At 45.9% G+C, this 22,245-nt stretch overlaps 1 protein-coding gene across 7 annotated transcripts in view; it reads right to left on the reverse strand.

Annotated features, from left to right (window-relative positions):
- The window catches only part of nap1l1 (nucleosome assembly protein 1-like 1), a 55,893-nt gene extending 38,103 nt beyond the window's left edge, over nt 1-17,790 (reverse strand). For 3 of the 7 annotated variants that reach the window (XM_083659462.1, XM_083659457.1, XM_083659463.1), the window contains exons 1-2: nt 17,699-17,790; nt 5,971-6,009 (exon numbers count right to left, since the gene is read on the reverse strand). In XM_083659462.1, coding sequence (XP_083515588.1) covers nt 5,971-5,987 — 17 coding nt within the window. In that variant the 5' untranslated portion in view covers nt 5,988-6,009; nt 17,699-17,790. Of the gene's footprint in view, nt 1-5,970; nt 6,010-17,260; nt 17,376-17,552; nt 17,659-17,698 lie in introns of those variants that run through there. The other 4 variants (XM_083659458.1, XM_083659459.1, XM_083659460.1 and 1 more) reach the window with 4 other exon arrangements.
- Between the last annotated feature and the right edge of the window lie 4,455 nt (nt 17,791-22,245).

Below are 22,245 nucleotides of genomic sequence, written 5' to 3' on the forward strand. Positions count from 1 at the left end.
TCTTTGCCAACTTGACACATGGGTCAACGTTAGTCTACTACAGAAAGAAGAACTTGTGTAAAAATGGCATGTGTCAAGTGAATAAGAATACACAGCCACAAAGGAAACTTTTCCAGCTTTATCATGTGCAAAAGTGGATATTTCGTCTTTCATTCCCTGTTGCCATCTATTCTATGGTCGGAAGGCTTTGACTAGGAAGAATCATTCAGACTAGCTAACGTTATGTAGGCTACTTCACACACACTTCAGACAGGGTTATCGACATGTCCATATTATTGTCTCTGCACAGCAGAGTGAGGTGAGTAGGTCCTGTATCTACGGAAGGAAGCAGGACACGGAGCAGAGTAGGGCTGGGTATTGGTTCAAATTTCAAGAATCGATTCCGATTCACAAGGTTCCGAATCGATTAATCCCGATTCGATTCCGATTTGATTTCAATATCGATTTGGTTAGTGATACTAAAACATTTTTGAGCTGTAACCTGAATTACATGACTGTCCAGTTATGTAACACAGGGGTTTCCCAATCTTTTTTGCGCCAAGGACGGTAGATACATGGAAAAAAAAAAGTTGCGGACCGGTTGTCAATTTTAATGGTTTTAGTTACACATATATTTACTCACCAGGTGGTGACAAAGGGTAAATAACAGCCTTTTCATCTGTCAATAAAGACACTTTCACAATAATTAGCTAAGTAAATAATTAGCAAAGTACAATTGGGGAGAAAATGGGATACCAAAAAAAAAGTATGTATATCTCGCTGGAGGCGACGCTGAAGCATGTTTCTGGCTAAAGGGCACACCGTGCTTTTAAAAGGCACTGCAGGATGCACAGCCTCTCCTCCTGTCAGTCTGCACCACAGAGGGAAAAGCAGTGGAGAACAGTGTGTGTCTGTATGAGGGCTGCACAGCCTCTCCTCCTGTCAGTCTGCACCACAGAGGGAAAAGCAGTGGAGAACAGTGTGTGTGTGTATGAGGGCTGCACAGACTCTCCTCCTGTCAGTCTGCACCACAGAGGGAAAAGCAGTGGAGAACAGTGTGTGTCTGTATGAGGGCTGCACAGCCTCTCCTCCTGTCAGTCTGCACCACAGAGGGAAAAGCAGTGGAGAACAGTGTGTGTGTGTGTATGAAGGCTGCACAGCCTCTCCTGCTGTCAGTCTGCACCACAGAGGGAAAAGCAGTGGAGAACAGTGTGTGTGTGTCTGTATGAGGGCTGCACAGCCTCTCCTCCTGTCAGTCTGCACCACAGAGGGAAAAGCAGTGGAGAACAGTGTGTGTGTATGAAGGCTGCACAGCCTCTCCTGCTGTCAGTCTGCACCACAGAGGGAAAAGCAGTGGAGAACAGTGTGTGTGTATGAGGGCTGCACAGACTCTCCTCCTGTCAGTCTGCACCACAGAGGGAAAAGCAGTGGAGAACAGTGTGTGTGTATGAAGGCTGCACAGCCTCTCCTGCTGTCAGTCTGCACCACAGAGGGAAAAGCAGTGGAGAACAGTGTGTGTCTGTATGAGGGATGCACAGACTCTCCTCCTGTCAGTCTGCACCACAGAGGGAAAAGCAGTGGAGAACAGTGTGTGTGTATGAGGGCTGCACAGCCTCTCCTCCTGTCAGTCTGCACCACAGAGGGAAAAGCAGTGGAGAACAGTGTGTGTGTCTGTATGAGGGCTGCACAGACTCTCATCCTGTCAGTCTGCACCACAGAGGAAAAGCAGTGGAGAACAGTGTGTGTGTATGAAGGCTGCACAGCCTCTCCTGCTGTCAGTCTGCACCACAGAGGGAAAAGCAGTGGAGAACAGTGTGTGTCTGTATGAGGGCTGCACAGACTCTCCTCCTGTCAGTCTGCACCACAGAGGGAAAAGCAGTGGAGAACAGTGTGTGTGTCTGTATGAGGGATGCACAGACTCTCCTCCTGTCAGTCTGCACCACAGAGGGAAAAGCAGTGGAGAACAGTGTGTGTGTATGAGGGCTGCACAGCCTCTCCTGTCAGTCTGCACCACAGAGGGAAAAGCAGTGGAGAACAGTGTGTGTGTCTGTATGAGGGCTGCACAGACTCTCCTCCTGTCAGTCTGCACCACAGAGGGAAAAGCAGTGGAGAACAGTGTGTGTGTATGAGGGCTGCACAGACTCTCCTCCTGTCAGTCTGCACCACAGAGGGAAAAGCAGTGGAGAACAGTGTGTGTGTCTGTATGAGGGCTGCACAGCCTCTCCTCCTGTCAGTCTGCACCACAGAGGGAAAAGCAGTGGAGAACAGTGTGTGTCTGTATGAGGGCTGCACAGACTCTCCTCCTGTCAGTCTGCACCACAGAGGGAAAAGCAGTGGAGAACAGTGTGTGTGTGTATGAGGGATGCACAGCCTCTCCTCCTGTCAGTCTGCACCACAGAGGGAAAAGCAGTGGAGAACAGTGTGTGTCTGTATGAGGGCTGCACAGACTCTCCTCCTGTCAGTCTGCACCACAGAGGGAAAAGCAGTGGAGAACAGTGTGTGTGTGTATGAGGGCTGCACAGACTCTCCTCCTGTCAGTCTGCACCACAGAGGGAAAAGCAGTGGAGAACAGTGTGTGTCTGTATGAGGGCTGCACAGACTCTCCTCCTGTCAGTCTGCACCACAGAGGGAAAAGCAGTGGAGAACAGTGTGTGTGTGTATGAGGGCTGCACAGACTCTCCTCCTGTCAGTCTGCACCACAGAGGGAAAAGCAGTGGAGAACAGTGTGTGTGTGTGTCTGTATGAGGGATGCACAGACTCTCCTCCTGTCAGTCTGCACCACAGAGGGAAAAGCAGTGGAGAACAGTGTGTGTGTCTGTATGAGGGATGCACAGTCTCTCCTCCTGTCAGTCTGCACCACAGAGGGAAAAGCAGTGGAGAACAGTGTGTGTCTGTATGAGGGCTGCACAGCCTCTCCTGTCAGTCTGCACCACAGAGGGAAAAGCAGTGGAGAACAGTGTGTGTGTCTGTATGAGGGATGCACAGCCTCCTCCTGTCAGTCTGCACCACAGAGGGAAAAGCAGTGGAGAACAGTGTGTGTGTCTGTATGAGGGATGCACAGACTCTCCTCCTGTCAGTCTGCACCACAGAGGAAAAGCAGTGGAGAACAGTGTGTCTGTATGAGGGCTGCACAGCCTCTCCTCCTGTCAGTCTGCACCACAGAGGGAAAAGCAGTGGAGAACAGTGTGTGTGTCTGTATGAAACAAATAGCAATAAGGCCAGGTGCAACATCCAAATCGCAGGAGCCTGCAATTATTTGATCAAGGTCACAGACAAATCATATTCTCCAAACGTATGTAAAGGGAATGTGCTTGTTTGGTACAGGCCCCAGTGAAAATTACATCACATTTTTATTTGTTTCAGTGAGAATGAAATGCAAAAATTAACGTTCCACTATCGTAATATCTATCAGTATAATCGCAAAATAATGTGATGTGAGCATATCATGCAAGCCTAGTGTGTACGCTTTAGGGCTGTGAATCTTCACTGGCCTCACGATTCGATTACGATTCAGAGGGCTACGATTCGATTACGATTATCGATGCATCTCGATCGATGGATCTTAAATCGATGCATCACTTTTTTCCGCAATACATGATTTATTTTTTCTCGCTTTCTTTTTTCTCACTGTGTGGCTACTTTTAAAATAAAAGTGCATTTGGAATTGCATTGTATTATGATCCATAATTAAAATAAACAACTGCATGTACTTCAATTACATTTTATTTGATTATTTATTTTTTATAATCGATTTGACATTTGTGAATCGATGCAGAATCGTGCACGTCCGCATCGCGATGCATCTTATAATCGATTATTTTTGACACCCCTAGTACGCGTGCTAACGAGCTGTGTCAGAGGGCCTCAATCCCCCCACGCTGCGCCACGCCCACTGGAGCGCCACGCCCACTGGAGCGCCACGCCCACTGGAGCGTCACAGCAATGTCAAGGTCCATCCGTCAGAATGCTGCGAGGTGTCTGGATAATGTGTGTGTGTGTGTGTGCACACGCGCGTGACTGGGCCGATGCAACCTGAGCCCAGGCGTGGCAGCATCCTAAACAGCCCAGGCTCGGTAAACAAGCGATTCCATGACAGCTTGGAGGAGGGAGAGGCCGCTGTGACCAAGCACCAAGCAGACAGCTGGATGCCCACGCCCTGAGCCCGTCACTCATTAACCCGCTGTCACTCAGGCACAGAGCAGGAGGTTGTCGGTTTGAATCCCCAGTCTGACAGAGTAGAGGAGGATTACTCCAACTAATACTATCAGGACTGTTCAAGGGCACTTGATTCCCAGCTGCTCCAGCTACACTTGTAATCATTCACAAATCCTGTCGCTTCACAAAAAACATGACGTGCATCCTAAGAGAAAGGCAATACAATTAGAGCCAGGTCAAATATTGATTTTCCAATTTGTTGCCATTTTAATTTGCTAATCAGATATCGCTTCTTAAAATCCAGAGATCAGACTTCTCAGTGGATGAGTGTGGATGTACGCAAAACATTATTTGCAGTGGGCCTGCCGTCATTGTCAATGTTAAACATTAACCTTCTTAGTAATCCACCGTGTTATAAAGGGCTGCCTGTGCAGCTGACAGCGTTCATTCTCACAGAATAAGCAGGGTTGTAATTGGATAGATATTGAATAGAAAGGCAAGATCAGTGGCGATACAGCCAGCCCTAAATACAACATCTAGCTGTGCACTGATGTAGCAATCAGGTTCACAAAGACTTTATCTGTGACCTACAATGGCACAATGTTGCCAACTTTGGGGATCAACTGATTGATCAACTAAACTCATAATATAATAAATAATATGCAAAAAAATGTTTAAAGATGGATAATTGTTTCATATACAAGGAGCATAATAAACATGCTCATGTTGCACTGGTGCGACTACACCTTTGATCTAAACTATTTTATTCCATTACAAAGTTCCATGTCGGCATTTGATTTGTGAGTCAAATTGAAAAAGTCCCATCTGCTGCTTAGAGAGAAGGTCTCATAAGCACAGTGTTGAAGGAGAAATCAGCTGTCAGTGGGTCAGTCCCCTCAGTGTCCTTGCTGAAGGTGTGTTCACACCGAGATATTTATTTTTCGCTCTGTCGCTCAAGTCAACCCTTTGGAATCGCTCTGTTTAAATCGCTCATCAACAGGCACACGAAATGACGGACATGTGGGGGATATAACGTTACACAATGTCATGATATTTGTCCACTACGAGCCACCGTCATTGTTTACAAGCTAAAGCCTATCAGCGTGCTCCTAATGCGAGCTCCATACCAGTAGGACAGACTTCACTTCATGTCAGCTGTCAGCCTGTCAATCAGCTGTCAATGCGGTTTGTTGCCACACAATAAACCAGCGGTTTGTTCCAAGCCAGTGTGATCCTTGACTCGCTCTCACACGGCAGCCAATCAGCGTTGAGCGGCGAGCGACTGATGCCAGCATATTTTCGCGCGAGTTGGGATATTTCATCTCGAGCGACGAGCGAATTTTCTCCCTATCGCTCTGTCTCTGCCGCCCAGCGATTTTTCTCCCAGGCGAATATACGCTCAATCGCTCGTTTGCATTGACTTTGTATGTAAACTCGACACCAGCGAAAAACTTTAATGGTCGGTGTGAACGCACCTTCAGTCATTGTAAACGACTCTGGAAAGTAGGGGTGGGGGGAGAAATCGATACAGCAGAGTATCGTGATGTTTTGTGTGGCAATATATTGTATCGCACAAATGCCAAGTATTGCAATACTTTATCATATAAATGATGACAGCGTTGGTCAGTCGTGTCTAATTGACAATGCCATTTTGCGGTGGTAAAAATAAATAAATTCATTCATAAATTCAATGTAATCTGGGCAGAGAGGGATCCAGGTGGGCAAGCAAGGTAATGACGCAGAAACAGGGATGTTCACCTCAAGACGGCCACCAGAGGGCAACAAGTGGCTTTTCTCACCAGTGTTCAACAACTGATTTGTAGAAGATGTACTTACTTGTCAATGTCTGCCATCTTTGCCAAGTCTAGAGTGCTGCTAGAGAGAAAGAGAAGAGAGAAAACTATTAGTTTAGATGTGCTGGCAGGTTGCAAACTCATTCGTTTTGACCAGCATCTGATTGCCACCAGGCTTCCTGGTGCTTGTTGTCACCTGTGTGCTTGTTGTCACCTGTGTGCTTGTCACCTGTGTGCTTGTTGTCACCTGTGTGGAGCACCAGAGGCATGGGATGTGTATTTTAACAGAGTACAAAATGAGTGAATGGATGTTTCACACACAGCTGCTGAGACATATTGGAAAGGTAATGTTGTGTTGTTTTCTGTGACTAACATGTTATCTGACAACATGTGGCATTAAGCCCGGCTGCACTAACTCAACTGGTTTTGCGAGCAGGTTAAAACGCACCAATTGGCGGATAACATTTGAGCCAGTCTGTGAGTGTCACAGGAAAAGTCACTTAGAACAGGACTGATTCAACATTGCAAGAGGGGGACAGATGAACAACATGATTTTGTAAATAAGGTTGTGGGCGGTGTTAGTCTGGAGCTTAGTGAAGGAGGGTGTTAGTCTGGAGCTTAGTGAAGGAGAGGCTCGTGAGTGGATAGCGGCTGAGTCAAATGAAATCATGGCAGAGCAGCGGTGAAAATCCATCAACGACTGCTGACGAGTTGCCCCTGAGCAAGGCACTCAACTCCCACCTGAGCAAGGCACTCAACTCCCACCTGAGCAAGGCACTCAACTGCCCCTGAGCAAGGCACTCAACTCCCAGCTGACTAGTTGCCCCTGAGCAAGGCACTCAACCCAGCTGACGAGTTGCCCCTGAGCAAGGCACTCAACTCCCAGCTGTCCCCAATGTTCCTACTATTGCTAGTCGGTGGTAAACGGTTCCAAGGCTGTGGTTGTACTGGGAAGCTCCCGGGTGGAAATTGAGAGAGAAACTGTCTGCATGTGTGAATAGAACATCTTTTAACATCGCAATGGATACTCAACATGATTTTTTATTCTGCAACGGTGACTCTGCATAACGTCCTAATCACTCTGTTGGAAACAAAATGGCCATTAAAAGTAGGTAATTCTACTCCTCGAAGAATAACAGCTGTGTGTGCACTTCCCCCATCCAAGAGGACATGCGTCAGAAATGCATCAAAAGGATCTGACAGTCAACACAGATTCACACACAGCCTGCATCCAACAACATCACACGTAAGAAAGAAAAAAAATCATACTTTACATTCCACAATACTATGGTGGAATATTGGCATATAGCAATACTGGAACACTTAGGATGTATGCTGTATGTATGTATGTATGCTGTAGCTCAGATGCTGCTGGATGTTCCTTAAATCAGACGGGACCAATCGTGATTAATGATGGTTGTCACAATATCTTGCAAAATAGGTCATCTTGATTGACTATACAGTGTTTTCTCTAGAAAGATTTTCAGGCCTGGAGGGATTTCGAAACGCACCCCGACCGCAACGGTGGGGGTCCTCACTGGCGACGCTAAACTTGTAGCTAACCTGTTCACATTTATGTTCGCAATGGCATCCCAAGTATCATCATACTATTGTGGGATGTAGTGCTGCACGATTAATCGAATCGCAATCGCGATGTCAGCACGTGCGATTGCATAACCGCAAAAGTGTGCGATTATTTTATTTTTTTCACGTCTTTTTGAGTGTGTGTGTCACACACACACTGTGTGTGAGAGCCTCCTTTAAACTAACGTTACACGCGACGCAGCAAACACACGTTTCTCAGCCATCACACTGGGCATCAATACTAGCGGGAGACTTCTCCCATGCACTCCCGCAAATAAGTAATGTTATGTGCAGCAAGGTACATATTATCTACAGAGAGGGCGAGAGAGAACATCCATGATCGCTAACAGCAAGCTATGCTAATAACTAGCTAGCCGTTCGTTCAGAAACGCATGTAAACAGCCGTGTGATCAGTGAGAACGTCAGTAAAATAAGGAGAGAGCTGCAGGTGCTTATGCAGAACTAGTGCGCGATTAAGTACACAGTGGGGATGACCCGCTGTGATGAAGAATATAACGAGATTAACAAGGTTGATAGCAAAACACTGTCGCAGCTGCCAGCACTGGCAGCATCACCTCCAGGCTAGCTAACTAGCCTGTCACATGACGCCTTCATGGTCCCCTCATTAAAAGTCTGCAGATGCACGTTCTCACCTCTCTCTCTCAAGAAGCGTCACGTGAGTGTGGCGTTTAAGGCCATCTGTCGCTACAAAATAAATAAATGGGGTGTATCATTCATTAGTATTGCTGGACAGACATGTAACTAACTTTGCAACTTTGCTGAGCCATCTTCTATGTGCTGTAACACAGTGCAGTTTCTATTTGACTGGTGTTTCTTTTTTACATGTTTGGGACAGGCAAATGTCTCAAAATGTTTTATTTTTTTGTAAAGATAATTTAATTTCAAATTGTTTTATTTTTTTAGTTTTAATATATTTTAAATTGTAACATATTTCATGTATTTTAGTCTGTGATATGTGAAACCGTGGTATTTTTGTCCAAGGTTATCATACCGTCAAAAACTCATGCCGGCACATCCCTAGATACCTAGTGGCAGTGGTGGCCCAACGGTTAGAGAAGCGAGCTTCAATCCCCGGGACCGGCAGGATAAATCTGGGTGGGGAAAGTGAAAAGGCAGCGCTTGCCCCTCCCTCATTACCACCACTGAGGTGCCCTTGAGCAAGGCCTTAACCCCAACTGCTCCAGTGGAGCTGATCAGTGGCCAGCAGATCAGACTGTGGTTGTACTGGTCAGCTTCCAGGTATGAATGTGTGTGTGAATGTGAACAGGGCACTCCTGAAAAAGAGAGCATTGCTCTCAGTGAGACTCCCCCTGTATAAATAAAGGTAAAAAAAAAACTCTTGTTTATTATATCGCAATCGCAATATTGTCCACCCTAATCGCTAATCGCACCTTTTCCCCAAATCGTGCAGCACTAGTGGGATGCGATGCGAACAGTTGTATTATGGGATGTGCGTTTCCCAGGCAACGACACACGTTGACACGTTTTGGAACAGCGCCGCACGCTGGCACAATGCTCCTAAAAGCAAAATGCTTATTGTTTTGAATGATTTGGCATCTTCTATTACTGTCCAATGTAAACACCAGTATTGTTGTATTGTACTAATCTGCCATAAAGGTTTATTGAAATTTTGGGGAGAGCAGGGAAAAAAAGAAAAAAAAATCTTTTTGCAATTTCTTTCTGGCCTTGTGGGGGTGCTGTTGGCCTGGCCTGTAGAATAGTAGGGGAAACACTGCTATATCAGACAACTAGGGCTGCCCCAAAACGATTATTTTCTTCTTGATTAATCTGATTATTTTCTATCTGAACCTCCAATTCAAAAGGACAGATTGTTTAAACTGGAGTAATATGCAGTTAAGATAATCACTGGCAAATACATGTTTTTCATTAGTGTGGGGCGAGGAAAGTAATTGAAATGATTTAATTTACATTAATTAAGTGCAGGGATGCAAAATCATTGGTAGTGAAAAAGGTGACAGACACCAGGGCAGACCTAAAACCACTCAGAAATCAACCCAAATTGGCTCGCGACCCATAGTTTGGGAAACACTGGGTTGATCACATGCTTTGAAAGTCAAGTCAAGTTTATTTGTACAGCACTAATTCACAACCATGTCCCAGAGGGCTTCACAGAAAATATGTCTAGCTAATTCTAGCTGACACAACAGTAGCAAATTACTGTAGTAATGATAACACATTGAACAATTGATAGAGAAATATAGAAAATATAGAAATATAGGATAGAGTGGAGGAGAGAGCAGGAGAAGGGAGGGAGAGCAGGGGGAATGTGAGAGAGGAGAGAGCAGGAAAGTGATGAGGTGGGGAGGGAATGGGAAATGTTGGGGAGTATAGGAGGTGGGGAAGGAGCAGGGGAAGGGGGAAAGAGGAGAGAGCAGGAGGGGGGGAGGGGGTGTGGGGGGGGGAGAGTGTAGGGAGAGGGAGGAGGTGGGGAGGGAATGGGAAATGTTGGGGAGTATAGGAGGTGGGGAAGGGGGAAAGAGGAGAGAGCAGGACAGGGGGGGTGTGGGGGAGGAGAGTGCAGGGAGAGGGAGGAGGTGGGGAGAAAATGGGAAATGTGGGGGAGTAGAGAACAGAGAAGGATAGGTGGGGAAGGAGCAGGGGAAGGGGGAAAGAAAGAGAATGGGTGCCATGCTTTAAAATAGAATGGATGCCATGCTTTAGAATAGTGGGGGGGGGGGGAGTTCAGGAAGGGTAGGTGGTGGGGAGGGAGAGCACTTCATGAGTTCAGTGTTGTTGTTTTTATATAAAACAAAGCCCCTTTACTTAGACTCCAGTAAGGATCAAACTTCACTGTGATTCACACCACCTTCCCACAAGACCCCCCCCCCCCCCCACACACACACACACACACACAGCCATCCCTGGAGGGAGATGGATTACCAGGCTGTTATTTTCAGGGCGACAGACAGGTGAGACTCCCAGACAATCGGTACACAGAAGACAGCGAGGCTACAGATCACGACCTGGAAGTGACACGGTGTCACAACCAGCAGTGGCTAAGGTGGCTGTAACTCAAACCCTGGAGCCTTGTGGTGGAGGCTTATGGACCGGGGACAATTCTGCTGGTCACACGTAACAGAGAGCCGTTGGCGCGCACAGTTTGTTTCAAGCGGTCGGGGTTTTGGACACTGGCAACGGATGAGAGCAGGCGCAAAGATAGCGGGGATATTTTGTGTGCGGTTGTAGCCTGATATTCAGACTTCATCGTCAACTCATAAACTCATTTCCCCTTCTGGTCTGAGATTGCAGTCACTTCAGAGCATTTCTATGAGGGGCCGGGGCTTCGGTGTTCCCTAACCAATCACTAGAGAACAAAGTGTCCACGGCAACTGGCCGGCACGGTACTAGTCACAAGCACAAGCTAACGTAGCTAAGCTAGTAGCTACTAATGTTAGGCAGCCAAATTCGGCCGGCTTTGTACTTTCGGTTTTAACGAACGTCTTATCGGGGGGGATGGGGGGGTTGTTGTTAGACTTTGGGGGGGGGGGTGGGTTCCGGATGACCATGGAGGTGTCTTTGAAAGGCTTTAGATCAGGGGTGGCCAAACTACGGCCCATGGGCCAACTGCGGCCCGCTGCCCGTTTTTAAGTGGCCCGCCATGAATTTAGGAAAAAAGAATATGCTAAAAACGTTTTTCCGGTTTTCTGTTTTAACGTTTAAAACGGAAAACGAAAACGGAATGAAAAAAATAATAAAAAATAAAGATTATGACTGAACTGCCAGTGTGTGGGGCATGGCCTTTTTCCTTTTGTCACCAGACTCCCCTAAACCTGAATCTGGAGCAACAGCAACAGGATGTTTTTTAGACAATTATCAGTTAACAGTTGACACCTGTTGGGGGGGAACTAGTTGTGGCGTGCACGTGCCATTTTAACAATGGGTTTATGTTTTTCATCATTTTGGAAATAAATTGTAATCCCAAATCTTTCTAAGTACCCCCTGCAAGCTGCTCAAGTACCCCTAGGGGTACACGTACCCCTGGTTGGGAATCACTGCTTTAGAGGGTCCTAACAACAATTAGAGAATGTAGAAGAATGGCTATTTTGATGATAGTTTCACTGTTACCTCTATACCTACAATACTTTACTGTTACCTCTATACCTACAATACTTTGGTTACTGAACAACACCGGTGTTACCGTAGAGATAACGGTTAAAAAAAAGCTTGTCAGCTATGTTTCTTGTGATGGTAATTGCTGTATTTGATGTCATCAAATAGTTAAGAGGGGAAGATTAAAAAAAAAAAAAAGTTACTATTGCCCCTGGTCTCCCCTAATACCCTTGCAAAACACTCCTTTTCGTCTCGTCAGACGAGGAGATTATCCTGCAATCTGCCTCATGGATGTTTAATGTTACTTGACTTGAGTTAAATTAAGCTACCTTCGTTATGAAGGTCACGCAGTTCTTTACATTTTCTGTGGAGTGACACGTATCAAAAAGCCCTACCATAAATCATAACGTATCAAAAAGCCCTACCATAAGTCATATAACCATAAATCATCTAACGTTAAGTCTCACATATGTATCTCCACGCTGGTCTTTGAGTGATGACGACGTAGAAAGTTCATAACAACTTCAGGTTCATCTCGCAGAGGTAATCATTGAGTCATTAATTTAAAAAACGTGCTTGCAACTGCTGCTGCTGACCTAACGTTACTTGATGTAGTGTGTGGGCAGTACGGCTGCACTGCCATCGCAGCTCCACCTTGGACGTTTAAATATTATTAGACATCATTGTAAATGTGTTGTGCGATTTGTCCCACATTATTAAATGCCAGATTTGTGGGAATTGATTACATTATGGGCGATACCCACAATCCTACGCCGAATTTAAGGGCATGGTGACACAAGAGGTTTGCTCAAATCCTTCATGCCAGAAATTAGGATTGGGCTCTAAATCAGCTTAAAAAATCATAATTTCTGACTGTCCCAGTGTGAGTGTTTTGCATTAGGCTACATTTTAAAAATGAAAATAGATTAAGTTTCTATCAGGAAGACAAAAAAATACAGACAAGGGAGTTTCCACTGGCAATAGATCTAGTCCATACATCCTGAATGTAGCGTATATGTTTACTCGCTCGACCCTAAATCATGATCATAAAATAACTAGTAACGTGATTAATGATCATAACCATGATCATAACCATGATCATGATCATAATCATGATCATAGTACCTCGCCAAATACTGGGAATCATCGTTTTATCCCTAATAGTGCTAAGCTGCCTCATAATGCTGAGTGTTTTGGCTGCAGTTGTTCCCGCCCCCAAACCAAACCAACCCAGTAAGCAGTAAACACATCTGTTAGCTGGCTAGCCTAGCACAGAGTGTATTAGCTGGCTAGCCTAGCACAGAGTGTGTTAGCTGGCTAGCCTAGCACAGAGTGTGTTAGCTGGCCAGCCTAGCACAGAGTGTGTTAGCTGGCTAGCCTAGCACAGAGTGTGTTAGCTGGCTAGCCTAGCACAGAGTTGATCTCATACAGCAGACATGTTGCTGTTGATCATTGAACACACACCTCTTCCATATCACTCACATCACATGGCCAGTTCCCAGAGCAGCAGTGAGGACAAAGCCTCTACAGGTCAGCAGATTGACAGCAACAATCTGCCCTTTTAGCCCTTTAGAATAGGTCAGGCATGAGGGGGGGGGGGGGGCTTGCAGGAAAAGAGAAGTGGGCCGATGCACTTCAGATAGATTCATATCAATAAGAATTTAAAATGTCACTACATAAAAACTAAGTATTGTATAAATTCAATGTAGCAAAGAGCCCCAATATGAATAGGAACAAATAAGCGCTTTTAACTTGATTATGTGACTTTTTGAATGGTTTGACAGCAGGTACAAGTGGCTTCATCTCAAAGACGACTCCGATATTTCATTATTCACTCTCTCTCAAATGTCATCCTTTTTCTAGATCTTACATTTATAGAAAGTTTTTTTTGTGTGTGCGTGTGTGGAATGTGTATCTCATCTCATGTTGAACATGATTCATGTTTTAGGATCTAAACTCCTAATATACAAAATTGTGCAGCTCTTCAATTAGTTTGAATTAGGGCTGGCACGGATCACGGATAATCCGTGATCCGTACGGATCAGCCCCCACAGTTCGGAACGTCCGTGGATCCCCCCCCCCCCCTTTTTCGTTGCATTTAACGTTTAACGCTAAGTGTATGAGAACACCTGCAGCGCAGCCAGACACAGACAGGCATCATCAAGTACGAGCCGACAAGCAGCTGAATTGGAAAAGCCTCCCGCATGATTTAAATCAGCTGTATTGGAGCATTTTGGCTTCCCTGTCAAATATGATGGCTTTCACTTGAACTATGGTAATCATGGTACGGCGGCTCTCTCTCTCATGTACGCGTGAGCTTCCTCATCCCTTCTTCCCGCTGTAAAGTCTCTGAAGGCTGTGGCTACTAAAGACAGCATCACAACAAACTTATTTCAACACCTCTGAAAAAGCACAGGAATGCGAGCAGCGTGTTGCGCGCTGCACAAGATAACGAGAGCCACAACACACACACTTTTCACGAACACGTTATCACCGGACGGTGAAATGTTGCCTTTAGGACACATAACAAAACACGTGGGGCCACCGAGTAGCTTAAGTTAAGTAGCTGCAACGTTGTGTTTCCAGACTCACCCTGTCTGTACCCGTGTCAAGTGATTGCAGGTTAGCAAGCAACAGCCAGGAAGTTAGGCATAGCAGGGCCACGTTAAAACAGGAAGTTGGGTTGTTCTGCCTTCAGAGTAAAAGCATAAATTGTGTCACTTATGAGAAAAAAATATTTTTTGAGCTGTGCAGGGCAACAGAAGTATAATAGTATTAAAAAATCTAATCGGAAATCTAATTTTGAGAGAAAAAAAATCAGAGATTTTTTTATTCTTTTAATCCGAAAAATCCATGATCCGTGGCTCCAAATCCGTCACGCGATCCGAACCGTGGGTTTTCTGATCCGCACCAGCCCTAGTTTGAATACATCATTGGCCTGGCTGGAAAGTGAATTCACCTTCTGCAAATCTCCTGATCATTCTGCTGGAAGCGACTAGGCAGTGAGGTCTTCATCCTCAAGCACCAGAGCCCTGCTGCCTGTCTGTCCTTAAGGCCTAAACATGGTCGTCCGTCAGAGCCTCGCCCCGCCCTCCCCGTGTGACGGCGGGTGGAGCGCCGTCCTACGGGGAGGGGCCGCCGTCGGCTGACGGGGGCTGCTCCAAAATGTGACTTCACGGCGACGATACGTGCGTGACGACAGCTGCAGGAGAGTTGTGATTGGCCGTTGCCCTGGCTCTTCGTCGTAAAGTCGCCTTTCAAAGCATGATGTTAGATTATAACAACTAGTTGTGTGGCTTAGCCTTCCCAAATGTTGAGGGTCGTTTTTTAGAATTTAATACATAGAATTGGGAACGTTACATTCAATTTCATTCAGACTGCCTGGCACACAATCTCCGCCATTTTCACACGGAGCTTCCGCGGGGGGGGGCGTAGTGGCGTCCGAGCATGTGGGGCTCGCTGGCGCCGCCAGACGGAGAGACGGCCCCAATTCGAGGCGGACGGACGACCATGTTTAGGCCTTTAGGTACCTGCTTATTTGCATTCATCTGGCATCCCAGGTTTAAACTAGCCCCTGATTGGATGGGTGGAGCGCTAAACCAACAGGGTTCTGCCTGGTACTCAGGCCCAGGACTGAGAAGCACTGAACTGTGAGAGATGATCAGACATCAGACCACAGATGAGACTGACTAAAACAGAGGTGGCTAATCTGAATGGGATGGGGTCTTTATTAATCTAATGTATTTTAGCAAAGCAGTCGTATTGTCTCCATCACGACATACACACACTGGGCTATATAATAAAGCAGGATCATTCAACAGAAGGATCTATGTGACAAATCCACTCCGCTCAGAACAAAGTCACAACATAACCAACCAAGTAACAAAAAAAAAAAAAACGACAGAGCGGGCGTTTCTTCCTTTCCAAGAGGATCATGATGACACAAGCCATGCCATGATATTCTGACTCTACGTTTTGATTCTGCTTTTAGCTTGTGTCATGTTGCATACATTTCTCACCTCAATAATGCACTAAGTCACTTATATAACCCACCAAGTGACAGTACTGTTAAAGGCCTACATTTTGCAATACGAAAATGACCCAATTAATAAACAAGGATTTAAAAATATATATATAAAGTCAAACGCACATAGCGTTATGCATTAGACATTACTACAATTTGGAACACACATACACTACAATATCTGAAGCAAGAAGACTTCACCCACACCCGCCAAATTATTGATGGCACAGTACTACTATAGAAAGCTTTAAAATAGACTGCTGTCAGCCTGTCACATAAGACTTGGTAACAGAACATTTAAAGTCAGGGTCAATGCTTTTCCCATGGACAGAAATAGAATAGACACAAGTAGGATATAAACGTGAAGCTGCCATTTTAAACGCGTGACTTGTGGAAAACCAAGTCATTGCATTTCCCCCTGTGATGTCTGTCTGAAGGGTTAATGTGAGAGAGCAGAGCCAGCCAAGTGCCACTGCAGAAGTTCCTGAAATACCTTGGAAGTCACAGGTCGTATATCTCTGTACACTGCCTCTTTTCATCACTGTCTCAACACTGGAAACCCATCTCCTGCACCACAACTACCATGTGTTGAAGGTGGAGGGATGGCCACACTGAAATGTTTCACCAAGTTATGACTCGTATTTGACATATCTGATGTCATATTTTGACAAGCAAAACAATCTCAGACATGCAACTCCCTGCACATCATGGTCCATCCACCCTGTAAAGCTACTTAAAGAACACTGCCGATGTTCAACCAGCTTTATAATCGTTACAAAATCAGTAGTATATCAGAAAACTAAGCCGTTTTGAAGGCATTCGTTTAGTTTGACAGTTATTTCTGAGTTAAGTTGTGGACCAGTGATGTCATTCATGCACAAATAAATGACATCACTGGTCCACAACTTAACTCAAATCAACTCTCAGTAACTGTCAAACTAAATGAATGCCTGCAAAACGGTTTACTTTTCTGACATTCTGATTTTGTAATGATACAAAGATGGTTGAAATCGGCGCAGTGTTCCTTTAAATATATACAATTCCTTCGCCGCTGTGACAAAGCCACGCCAAACAAATATCCAACCGACAAAATCAGGCTTCAGCTGATCTTTGCATCAACACACGTCCTCCTGGAGACAGACATGTCCCTCTGTGGGACCCGCTTGTCCCTGGTGGTGAGCATGCCCAGGCAGCGACCACGTGTTGCATGCACAAGTCTGGCAAAGCATCACTGACTGACAAAAGGACGGCTGGATGTGCTGACTTTGAACGCACCCTTTTAAGCTAGCTAGCCGCCCAACCTGTAGCCGCTTCTCCCTAACGTTAGGCAGCCTATACAGGCTATGCGCACTAGAATCCTCCACAACCACCAGTCCTCCTGGCGAGCTAACCTAGATGGCCTGCCCAGGTATTCTTGTCATTGCGATGCTAGTTAGCGCTAGCTCCTTGCTAGCTTGATACGCACTTGGGGCAAGTGAAGCTGCATGTCAAATGGGAGGAACACAGCCGCGACATGGGTGCCAGTTAGTTAGCGAAGTGGTGCTAGGCTTTGACACAGCGATGTCAGCATTTTTGCCAACTATGTAAACCAATTTACATGACCTTGCCACTATCTCGGCTAACGTTAGCTTACCTGATGTGTGTTGTATCCCTAAATCCAGAGGTTTCCCACCCCGAGTCATCCCCCCAAAAATAAGGTCAAGTCCACAAACACGGGATAACGTTACAAGACACGTGTCGACAAGCGCCGAAAACCCAGGAAAATAACGAGGATTGTCTTTCGCCTTGCTCACATCAACGTCTAGCAAAGCGCTCAAACGACGAGGCTCGTTTTGTTGTCTTTTTAATCGCGTGTAACGTGAACACACATCATGGTGGGGCCAGGCTCAATGGCTGCTGCTGTTGCCTGCTGCTGTCTGACTCGCCTAGCATCATTAGCTGCTCTTCTCCCGATCTCAAACACCGTCAATCCGTGTCTGCTCCGCCTGTCCCCGGCCCCAAACGACGTGGAGGCGGGCTCGGTAACGCCGGAGAAGCGCTTTGTTTCCACAGTGTGCCCGTGGGCTCTTACCGGAGCTGTCTGGTCTCGGTGAGGACAGGCGGTGTGGGTGCTGGCTGCGCAGTGAAGCGGTCCTTCCCGGGGAGAAAGACTAGCCGCTCCGATGGCGGTAAAAGGGAGAGAGATCCCGCCGCCTGCGCTCATATACATCCTACGTCATCACGTAAACCGGTAGTCGCCGAGGCAACGCTGCTCGTGGGAGGGGCAGGGGAGAGAGAGAGAGAGAGAGAGAGAGAGAGAGAGAGAGAGAGAGAGAGAGAGAGAGAGAGAGAGAGAGAGAGAGAGAGAGAGAGAGAGAGAGAGAAGGGGAAAGCAAGTGGAGAGGGATCATCGACCTCCATGGCATCATCCTCACATCATCATCAGCTTCTTCTTCTTCTTCTTCTTCTTCTTCTTCTTCTTCTTCTTCTTCTTCTTCTTCTTCTTCTTCTTCTTCTTCGCACCATCATCCTCATCCCATTAGGCCTACATCAGTGGTTCTCAACATGGGGTCCGGGGACCACCAGGGGTCCTTGAAGGGGTTTCATGGGGTCCCCACCAATTGATGAAATACTGTACATAGCAACTTATTGCAAACACATCTATCTATTATTATATAAATTTGGCAATATGGGCAATCTCTGTTCTTTGTTTCAATTTTTGTGCCGGCCATATACTGTTTTACGTGCGATCGGGCTCGCGCTCGATGCCTAGTAGGACAAAACAGAACAACAACAGAACAGAATAAGATGACATAAAAAACAAAACTGAACAAAAACAAGAACTAGCTCAGCACATATATATTTAACACGCAACATTATTTTGGGTCAACTGTCCCAGTATCACAACCACAGTTGGACCTTAGCAGCTTGAATGCTTCAAATCAAAGCTCTAGATAGAATGGCAGATACATTCACATTCACAATTTCTGAGTGTTTACATGTCTCTCCTCTTCTAGCCAATATTTAATCAATGCAGGGATTATTATTTTTTTGCAAGCCATTCATACTAAATCAGTTGTCCCTGGCCTACAACAGTCTATAATAACAGACTCCTGTTGGACTCCATATGTGTATCAATATTATTTCTAAGTCATTAGTTTACTGAGAGTACTTCTTTGTTCACTCTGGGTTATTCAGAGCAAAGAGGGAGAGAGAGAGAGAGAGAGAGAGAGACAGAGAGAGAGAGAGACAGAGAGAGAGAGAGAGAGACAGAGACAGAGAGCATGATGATTCAACAGGACAAGGAGAGCTGGTATAGATGATATGGAGGTGAGTCAGAAAGGGCAAATAATGACATTACAATAGTCTAATCTGAATATTAATTTAAAATGAGATATTCCTCCAAATCAGGGTTCAAATGGCCAACATTTCCCTTCGCCACCCTATGGCGATGATGAGGTTGGCCACGGTCAGGTTACGGATGACTTTCTGTCCTGGTGCAACGACGCCTTCCTAGAACTTAACATCTCGAAAACGAAAGAGATCTGTATCGATTTCAGACGTCCCCCCCGTACTACCCAGAATAGTGTCGTCCATGGTCAGTCAGTGGACATTGTAACCAACTACAAATACCTGGGCACGATTATTGATGACAAACTGAAATTTGACTTAAACACCGACATGCTGTGCAAGAAGGGCCAGCAACGCCTTTACTGCTTGAGGAAACTAGCCAAGTTCCAAGTAGACAAGAGCCTGATGAAACTGTTTTATAGTGCTTATATTGAATCTGTGATCTGCTTTTCCTTTATCTGTTGGTACGGTAACCTCTGTATCAAGGATAAAAACTCCCTCTGGAGAATTGTGAAAACAGCTTCTAAAGTAGCCGGCATCCAACTGGAGAGCCTTGACCTTAGCTATAACAGACAGATGTCAAAAAAGCTCTGTCCATCCGCTCAGACAGTGCCCACCCGCTCAGTTCAGATTATAGGCTACTGCCATCCGGCCTTCGCTTGTGTGTCCCACGGACCACCAAAAACAGGTATAAGTATTCCTTTGTCCCCTCCTCCATCCGTGCAGTGAATGCTGCTGGAGGAAGGAAAAGATGACTGAGGAATTAACGTTTCATCAATCTGCTATACCAGCAGTCGGCTCTTTTATGTTCTTAGCTCTTATGTTTTTTAATTTGTTTTTTAATTTGTTTTTAACTTGTTTTTTTAATTTGTTTTTATACTGTCTTATCGGCCGTATCAGCCGCTGGCTCATCCCCTTCTTAAGTTATTAGTGTTGTTTTATTTTATTTATCAGCCGCACCAGACGTATGCTCTTTTATATTGGCCCATCGTATGTCTAAATGTTGTTACATCCTGATTATTTATGACATTGTATGTATGGTTTGCACTTTATGTTTTTATGTTTCAAGCCTCTACGCCTTGCTGTAATCCAATTTGCCCTTTGGGACATTAATAAACTACTTGAACTTGAACTTGAACTTGGACGGCGGCATCGGTGGGCCCGCTATGGTATCCTTTCATGGGGCCCAAATCCCTGCCTGTACTCCACTATGGTCTTTGTCTTTATTTAAGATCCCCATTAGCTACAGCAGAGCTGCAGCTATTCTTCCTGCTGGGGTCAAACAACTTGCATAGTTTCAAGACATCAAACAATTTGCATAGTTTCAATCACATACAAAATTTACATTCTGTGTAAAAAATACATTCTGTACAAACGGTACAGTTTTGGATATTACATACATACATACTGTACCTTTCAAGGTATTGCATACATCAGAAATACCTACATATCATTACAGATGTGTAGAATATACATAAACTACATCACATATTATGTATATATACCATTACCATGGTGATGTATTAGATGCCTGTATTAGATGCCTGTACTCCACTATGGTGATGTATTAGATGCCTGTACTCCACTATGGTGATGTATTAGATGCATGCCTCTGTGCATTGTGTGCACTCATGTGTATCATGGTGCTCTGAGGTTTGGTACATGATGTTAAGCCCTCACTCACCACTGCACCCTATACGCCAGGATTGAGTGGCATGTAGACTTATCTCATTGGTATACATTTATCTATAAGTCCATCCAAATTCATTCATACCTCTATGGTTATATTTCTAGATCCCACAGTAATTATTGTTTACGTTCAAATGACTATTTATTACCAGCTAACTGTCCCCCATAGTCAGGACTGATGTTGGCAAACAGGCTTTTATGTATTCTGCACCTACAGCCTGGAACTTGTACTTCACAGCAACCTCAAACTGAAGGAATGGAAGGACACACAAACATCAGTTATAGAAGTGGCTGCACCGCTCAAAAATACAGGAGAGCAGATGCGAATTTGTGTGATATCATCCACTCCATTGTGACATCATCCACTCCATTGTGACATCATCCACTCCACCGTGGGGAAAATCCACACTAAAATATGTGTGCCTTCTTCATAAGAGAATCAAAGCAGACTTCTTTTTAAAGTAACGCAAACCTCACTTTCCCTATAATAATTACTTTGATTATGCAGTAGTTTTCTTGTCACTTGAGCAAATTGTGATGTCATCGGTGATGATGTCTCTCCCACTCCGCCTCCACCACTCTGTACAGCTGCATGGTGGCTTTGGCGTCCTCCACAGAAGAGTGGCCCTTCTTCCCAGTCTGGATGTCCTGGTTGAATATGGCCTTGGTGAGTCTCTTGAGCGAGGCACACTCTGTCTGCGGGAAGCCAGCCTTGCGGTTGAGCAGCGGGCTGTGGGAGGTGTCTCGCGTGAGGGCGGGCGGGTGCGAGTAGTCCAGGACCTTGAAGTCGTTGTGGATGGCGTGGCCAATCAGCACCTTCCCCAGCAGCAGCCTCAGTATCTCCTGCCTGGCCTCAGTGAACGGTGTCGCAGTCTCCAGGTGGCACCTGCGGATGCCGCTCCAGCGCGTGCGGTAGTCGGTGACAGGCGCAGAGGGCTTGATGAACTTGTCGTACACCACGTCTCCATCATACGTCACTATACTGCAGCGTGCCAGCTGACTGACGCGACCTTTGGGCCCGGTGCCCACCATCTCACAGTCGATAGCGAAGCACTTAGTGGGGTTTCCGCCTGATTTTGAACCACTAGGGAGAGTGGCAGTGGTGGTGGTGGTGCTGGTGGTTGATTTTGCGATGTGTCTGTTTGAGCGTTGGAGGGTGTCTGCGTTGGACACGGTGAAGATGAGTCTGTTTGAGCGTTGGAGGGTGTCTGCGTTGGACACGGTGAAGATGAGTCTGTTTGAGCGTTGGAGGGTGTCTGCGTTGGACACAGTGGCAGTCAGGGATGCAGAGCTGCTGGTGGATGCTGATGCTGATTGCTTGGTAGCAGTGGTTCTGCTGGGTACACGAGGATTTCTGTTGTGTGTGGCAGCAAGAGGGCGCTTCTCTCCATGTTGCCAATGAGTTTGGTGACGGTGACTGTGCCCCTGCTTGGAGGGTCCCTTTTTGTGATCGTGTTGCTTCTGTTTTCTGCCCTTTCGCACCAAGAATCGCCTCTGAGACAAATTCCTCCTATGTAATGCTTGCATATTGTGGCAATAACAGTGACTGTGATTCTGAAACGGTTGGTGTCTATTTCAGCACCTTCTCGCTCCTCCAGT

The sequence above is a fragment of the Poromitra crassiceps genome, assembly GCF_964638095.1.
Source record: "Poromitra crassiceps genome assembly, chromosome: 2".
Lineage (NCBI taxonomy): Eukaryota > Metazoa > Chordata > Actinopteri > Beryciformes > Melamphaidae > Poromitra > Poromitra crassiceps.